The sequence below is a fragment of the Drosophila mojavensis genome, unplaced genomic scaffold (assembly GCF_018153725.1).
Source record: "Drosophila mojavensis isolate 15081-1352.22 unplaced genomic scaffold, ASM1815372v1 contig_36, whole genome shotgun sequence".
In the NCBI taxonomy this organism is placed as follows: Eukaryota; Metazoa; Arthropoda; class Insecta; order Diptera; family Drosophilidae; genus Drosophila; species Drosophila mojavensis.
This window is the reverse complement of record NW_025318858.1, coordinates 19988490-19996235: the sequence shown is the minus strand read 5'-3', so window position 1 is coordinate 19996235 and position 7746 is coordinate 19988490. Positions and strand designations below refer to the sequence as shown.

At 35.0% G+C, this 7746-nt stretch overlaps 1 protein-coding gene and 1 long non-coding RNA gene across 3 annotated transcripts; both read right to left on the bottom strand.

The window, feature by feature from the left end:
* Positions 1-1061: 1061 nt before the first annotated feature.
* Positions 1062-2132, bottom strand: LOC6577379 (zinc finger protein 853). The gene has a single exon (XM_002003310.4). The coding sequence runs from the start codon at positions 2042-2044 to the stop codon at positions 1175-1177; it is 870 nt and encodes a 289-aa protein (XP_002003346.1). The 5' UTR covers positions 2045-2132; the 3' UTR covers positions 1062-1174.
* Positions 2133-5624: 3492 nt separating this feature from the next.
* Positions 5625-6850, bottom strand: LOC26527880. 2 transcript variants are annotated; one of them, XR_001449457.3, is made up of 3 exons: positions 6764-6850; positions 6029-6148; positions 5625-5969 (listed from the first exon to the last, which is right to left on the bottom strand). It is a non-coding gene; the product is annotated as an uncharacterized LOC26527880 (long non-coding RNA). The 2 variants fall into 2 exon arrangements; XR_006357155.1 differs by having other exon boundaries at positions 6631-6842.
* Positions 6851-7746: the final 896 nt, after the last annotated feature.

Genomic DNA, 7746 nt, shown 5'->3' with positions numbered 1-7746 from the left:
TTATTGAAATTTAAGACGTCCTTCAGCAAAAACACACACACGCACACACACAAGCAGCTCCTTACATAAAAATGGATTTAATTATCCATCTTCGCCCTCTGCTTGCAGCCCGTGTTCAGCATAAGTTATTAAAGCCAAAGGCAAAGGCTGCCAAAGTCAAACAAGGTGGTTGGCCTTTTACTTCAAAGCGTCCGAAAATATGCCTTGAGTGAAATTTTCTTCTAGCTGGCAGTTAGCATTGGCATTGGCATTGGCATTGGCATTGGCACTGGAGTTTGGGGCGGTATCTAAGCGAAATTCTTTTAGGTAAATATTTTTGATAGTGGGAAAATATTTCAAAATGAATTTGTTTTGATTTGTAAGCAAAAATATTTATCTGAAATACATTTAAAGTACATATAGAATTTTAACAAATATTTGGTATGACTTGTAAAAACAAAAATAAATAAATAAATAAAATAAATGGGAAACAAATTTTAAATATATGTATATGTATAAAATTTCAAAATGAATTTGTTAGGATTTTTTAACAATAATATTTATATGAAATAAATTTGAAGTATATATAAAATTTTAACAAAATTGAGTTATAAAAAAATATATAAATAAAATAGAAAAATAAATAACATAGAAAGGGAATAAATTTTAGGTATATGTATATAAAAAAAAGCACAGAATTTTAATATGAATTTGAAAATGAAAGTGTTATGATATGTTAACAGAAATATTTATTTGAAATAAATATAGAATTTTATAATAAATTTATGATTTGTATAAAAAAATAAATAAGAATATCAATTACATATTAAGTGAATTATAAACAAAATATAGTAGGAAAATTATATTGCAATTATATATGGTTTGACACAGCTGAAAAACATCCTTATAAGATCTCTTAAGTTTATCGACTGTTTGGATGTGTCGTGCTCATTTACTCTAAATGAAATTGTATGGTTAAGCTGATACTGATAAACATATACTACTTATATTTAAATATAATAAATTTAATAAATCATATTATTATCCGTCATGAACCACATTTCAAGAAGGAAAACGTTGGCTGAACTATAATAAATTTAATATATTAACAATAAGAAACAGGCAACTCGAAACTAACGAAAAACAATTTACAGATTTGCAATCAACTAATCAAATAACCAAAACATGAGATCCACTAGTTCGTGGCACTTCCGCCAAACTGATACTTGAAGGGATTGGGACGAGCACGAAAAGTGGCCAGTTGGCGCTGCTTTTGGAATTCTTCCTCCTCGCGTCGCTTGCGCTGCTCCTCCAGCTGACGGCGCTTGGCCTCCTGCGCCTGAAGTGTCTGAGCATTGAAGATTTTGCGCTGCTCGGCGCGCAGTTCAGTGGACAGACGGAACGGCTTGACTTCCAGCTGCAACGGAGCATTGGCCGGCTTCAATGGAGCCGGCTTAAACTTGGGCACCGGCTTCGGCTTGGGATACATATTGACTTTCTGCAGCTCCTCCTGCTCGCGCTGCATCTGCTCGATCTTTTGCTTACGCTTGAGCAGCATTTGTCGCGACGTCTTCAGCACATTGGGCGTGACCGCACAGGTGATGCGATGCACAGTCGGCCTATTGGCCAGATAACGATGGGCCCGACTAAAGTTGGGCATCGGACGGCTGTGAAACTGGCGCTTAGCACGCTCCTCCGCGAGGTGCTGCTGCCGCAGCTGCTGCTTCTTGCGCTCATAGATGTCCTTGAAGCGATAGGCCTGCGGCGGCGGGCACTCCCCGGCAGTCATTCGCTTCTCCACGGCCTTCTGCCAGTCCGGCTCGACGGTCTTCAGCAGATTCTCGAGCACAGCCACCTGCTTCTGAGCGTTCTCGAAGACAATGCTCTGGCGACGCTGCACCTGCTCCAGATCCTGGTCCAGCTGATGCTGCTTCAGCGTGCTCTCGTCGTCCTCGAACGACAAGTTCTCCTCATCCTGCTCCTGCAAGTTCATGCGGTCAAATAACTCCTCTGTGGACTCCAAATCAAATTCGCTGCACTTCTCATCAAATTTCAATTCCGACATTTTACTTGAAATGTGTTTTCTCTCGCTCAGATTCTATAACAATTGTGAATACTTCTCCGGCTGCTGCTTCGCATCTCGACTGCTGCTCATTAACAGCCTACTCTGAGCCGAGAGCTCAGGAAGTTTGTGTATTGGGGCATTAGTGAAAATTTTATTTGAATTATTTAGTTAGACACAGGGCATCTGCCTACACATATACATGTATGTATGTATATATATAGATAATGTATAGTCTTGACTGCCCATCAAACTAGAATTTCTTCTACTGTCTCTCGTTCCCCCTCTCTTTCTCTTTCGCTCACTGCTTCTCTGCACTTGCATACGTCGCATTTACTTTGCGCCGTCTGTTTCCAGACGTCCGTCCAGCTGTCTGTCCCAGTCAGTCCGCTGTCCGTTACGGTACGTCTATGTGGTGTCAATTTGATTGCAAAGGTAATTCAAATAATCTCATCATACACAATCTAGCTGTCTATTCACCTGCCCAACAGCCCAGCTAGAAGCCAACTTGTGCCCACACAAGCACACACACACACACGCAAGTATTTGCATACATATATATTTTATAGACATACGTATGTATGTACTGCATATTTCCGGGCGCCATCAGAGAATTTCAATTTTCTGCAGCTGATTAAAATTTTATTTTAAAGCTGTTGTAAATGCGAATCAAGTAAAAATTTATTGAAAAATGAAATTGATTTAAATCGTTTTATAAAGATCTACAGCTAATGAATTATAATGAATAATTAAAGTAATAATACAATTTTAAAATACTGCATAGCTATACTTTTGCATAGAAATTTTAGTATATATATATAAAAAATTATTTCTGGAATAAATTATAAATAGTAATAGAAGAGAAATAAGTTGTAATAATAGTATGTAATATATGAAAATAGGAGCAGTAGCATAATATAAGCATTCATTATAATAATCTATTAAGAGATTGACAAATAGTAGCCATTGTAGTTGGAATAAATAGTAGTGGTAGTTAAGTCATAATAGTAAGTAGTAATAAAGTCAGAATAATAGTATTGGAAAATTTTAATTTTATGCATTATTTTTATGCATTTTATGCAAGGCTAAATGGAAATAGTAATATGTAGTATGTAGAGGTATGTACATAATAGTAGTAATAGTATTAGTAGTAGTAGTATTAATGACAAATTGTAGTAGATAAGTTAATATTTGTTGTTGCTAACCAAAGTAGTAGTTGTATAGGTATGTAGTAGCAGTAGTAGTAATGATAAATAGTAGTAGAAGTAGTAAAATAATAGAAAATAGTAGTTGTTGTAAATATCAAGAGTTTAATATTAAATAGTATCAACAGTAGATATAGATAGCAGTAGAGGAAGTAGTACACACTAGTAGAATAATTGGTTGCACCAAATAGTAGTAGCATTAGCAAATCGTAGTAGTTGACTTACCAGCAGCAAATGCAATCATGTCGTAGCTTTCAGTAATTATCGGCTTAGTAGGCAGTATTAAGGGTTGTATTAAGGGTAATTCCTCATTAAATGCTTTCCTCTTTAATCCCTAATAGCAAAGTGTGCAAATTCGTTAATCTAACACATTTCCCTGATTAGGGAAACACACTCGCACCATAAGTCAGAAACCACGCAGGTGGCATGCTACAAGTTGCAAATCAAGCCGACAAGCTACATACAAATGCACTTGATTAGCACCATGTAAATGTGTGTGTGTGTGTGTCCGTAACATGTGTAGGGAGTATATGTCTTAACAGAAGACTCGTATCTCTGGCTGAACGCTTGTTGATAACTTTTTAAAAGCACTCGTCGCCCTCCCACCGCTGCCACTGCCCCTGCCACGCCCATTTCTACACATGCTCGACAGATTAACAACGTTGCTTACAAAATAAAACTTTGGCTTGTAGTCGAACTTATCTCTGATAGCCATTAGTAAGGCAGAAAAGTTAACAATGAACAGACGAGGACCACAGCCAGTAGTAAAAACTTGGCCACTGATAAACGTGCTTCACAAACAGAACCTTTGCTAGGGCAGGGGCTGCTGCAGGGGCAAGGGCAGCGCCTGGAACCAGAAGCAAAAGTTATCCCAAAAAACTTGCCGCAAAACAAGTGGAAAAACTCTTTTCCTATCTGCGATAATTGCTTCTTAGCCGGAGAAATGTTTTCGCATAGAGAAACCCCTCGACCTCGATCTCAATAAGTTCGTATGTCTAAAACAAAGCGCGCCTCTTGATTAGTTTGTGAGTGTAGCTGAAGGGTCTTGGATAGGGGAAGAGGAGCTGACAGAGCTCATTCTCTCTATGATTATCCCCAACAGTTTTGCAATTAGTGGACGCATTTAAAAGAGATTTTCCTGATTAGGAATCTCAAGGCATACGCAGCTTTCAACCTGATTGAAAAGTCAGCGGAATGAAACCCGAAAACATTTGAAGGCCAGCCGCTGCTCACACATGACAACAATGAAGTTACTGGAGGCTGATGAGCTCTGTTGGTTGCGCTCAACAGCGGAAAAAAAAAACAGTCATAAAATGCTACGAGTTTTGCTTCCCTGCATTCTTTTCGAATCATTTAACCCGAGCACAATTCTCATAAAACGAAATTATTAAAATTGTTGATTCCAGCATCAAACGCCAGATGTTCACATGTGCATGCATGTGTGTGTCCATATACATGTTTTCATCTGTGTGTGCGTGTGCTTAAAGTGTTTAGTTCAAACATTTTGAATCGCTTTATTATTGCGGCATTATTATTGGATATGAAAATTTTAAATAACTTGGCAAATTCTTACGGATTCATTAGGCCTGCAGCAGTAATTTAAATGTCTGTTAAAAATTGTTCAATTTCTATCATTGAATATCCTGTAAGAAATTTAAATAATAGGAATGTATTTTAGTGATTACTTTTGCCTTGAGCAGAAATTCAAACGTATTTACTATGCTTCCTGTATTGAATGTGAGTCGACTATTTTATTTATTTATTAGAGATTAGAATTAATCTAAAATTGAGAATGATTTAAGAATTAAGCACTTTGTTATTATTTTTCTTAAAATTTTGTATCAGGTTTTTTCTTGCAGCTATGCTTGAAGCTCTAGAAAACCTAACGTAATATTACATATAATACTATTTTAAAATATATCATAATAATATAATTTGTAATATACATATATATGAATCTAAACACTTACGATCTGCAGCTTATATTAAAGAGTATATTCAAACTACTCACTCTCAACTGCAGCATTCATAATATATAAATATTCATTAGTCCCAGGGTATTTCCAAGTAAATCATTTCAACGTCATACAGATCTTACCTGTCGCAAGCAAGCAATTGAATAAAATGTAACAAAAACTCAATCGAAAATTCTTATTAAATTTGGTCTGTAGCAAATGTAATTTTATTCTCAAAAATTTCTTCTCACACAGATACATACATTTAACTATATGGTATGCTTACATTGTAAATAACTGTGGTAAAGACTTTTGACAAAAAATAAAGTAAACACATAAAATCGAACTTTGTCAGAACTTACCTAAGAGACAAACGCATTGCAAAGTTAACTGAAAATTGCAAAAACGAATTTAAAAATCTCATTTAAAGTGTTTATCAAATATATATTCATGTTTTTGGAATTGACATTTCAATTACAATTGGAACACAAAAAAGCATTATAAGCGCATAATGAATCGACATTGATAATTTTATTAAAAATAATTCTAGTAACATTTTAATTTTACGCAAATGCCAAATGTGTATATTAGCACTGAAAATGACAAAATAACTTTTAGTAAATCAAAACGTGGGGTAATCTGAATATCTACTAAGGAGTCCTTGACTTTATGAATGGCTTGGAATATTACTGTCCAATTGAATTCCGCTCCAGCTTGGTAAAAATAGTGTTGGTAAATGCACTCATTAATATGCGACTGCGATTCGAGCTGCGAGCGTACGAGATACACTGTCAATCATAATTATTGATTCTCCATTAGTAACTCACTTGTAATTTATGCATGGCAACAACAAGTTTGCCGTGTTGAAAGGCGATAAAAAATCAATTTAAGTGTCGGACAGTGCCATAAATTTTGCTTTATACATCACCAGATAAAGGTAGACAATACTATAAATGAATGAAAAAAAAAAATGGGTAAACAAAATTGGGAGCTGAATGACGAAAGGTAAATACACTATAACAAATTATTGCATTGAATAAATGTTTTATGAATTGTATATGTATATGTGTTATATAAGTTATATATATTGGAGGCTAGGAATAAAATATTTATTACATTAAATAATAAATTATGTTAGCTGTTATATAAGTAATTTATATTAATAAATGAAAGATTTAGTGGCTCTAATATTTAATATTTTTTAATTTTGTGACTATCTTTAAAAAATTAAAATATGCAAAAATTACTATTATTTCTATTTATTTTTTTTTTCCAAGCTAAAACAAATGTTTCTTTATAGAGTTATATTTCACAACTACGTTGATTATTGATTAATAATAAATTTGCATTGAAATTTTAATATTTATATTGAAAAGAATAAAAATGGAATAAACATATTTTATTCAGATGTAAAATATATGGAGGGTACCTATATTATATAGAATATATAATTTGCCCTCAATAGTATGCTATATAACTTGTAAGCATATTTATATTTAAAGAAAATATTATCAGGCTGCTGATTCAACTTAAAAAGACCACAAAGAGAAACAAATATTTACTGTAAAAGTTTCAGTGCAAATTCTTGTAAATATTTCAAAGTTTTATTTGCTTCTACATCAAATTTGAATTTGACATGTATTTCTGAGCAAAAAAAAAAAAAAAAAAAAAAACCCAAAAATAAAGTTTGTGCAAATGGAAATGGAAGTCGTGTTAGGCTGCCATTAGGCTGAAGGTTTGGCATTTGTCTGTCATTTGCTATCAATATTTATGACATTCCTTTGCTTTTATTATTTGGCAATTAATAATTTGTGGGGGCTGAAATGGAATTTCAATTTAATTTACGACAATGTTCGGTTGGAACAAGGGAAAACTAAAAGTCAAATGCCAGGCGAAATGCATTTTCTTGTCAAGTGTCAAAAGCAGAAACGCAACGGCCCAGCTTTGGCCAGTCAGCTGCAGGACTGCTGGAGTCCTACTTGGCCAATCTCCTCGGAATCCTCGGACTCCGTATGCAACAGCAGACCAATAAACAAAAGCATTAAACCCATAAAACAGGGAACATGGCACTCACGAGAATTAACACTACATTATTCACAATGCAATTTCGAAAAAAATGTTTCAACCCGAAACGGATGCGACTCGGTGAATGTGAATGTGAATGTGAGTGTGAGTGTGAGTATGTGTGCAATGGCCCACATGGGTGACTTATATTGCCTGTGGCCTGAAGGGAGAGGCGCGCCTCCCCCTGCGGGCTACGCCGTGTGTGTGTCTGTGGCTGTGGGCGTGGCAGCTGCACCTTTCGCTGAACTTTTATTGTTTTGCATTTTTATTTTCATTTTCATTTCCATTTCGTTCTTTTTTTCTGGCAAAAATGTGAAAAATTAAAAATATTGTGCTATATGCGTGCATTTATATATGTATATACAAATTTCGTTGTATTTTTTTACCGGCGTTTGCTTTCATGCATATTTCCCACAACACATTTGGAGTCGGGCAGCGACGCTTAAATCATCCAAAAAGCGGGAGCAGCAGGAAGCGCAGG

Bases quoted from the DNA above. Each gene is read 5' to 3' on its own strand.
- LOC6577379 (XM_002003310.4), bottom strand. From the start codon at position 2,044: ATGTCGGAATTGAAATTTGATGAGAAGTGCAGCGAATTTGATTTGGAG.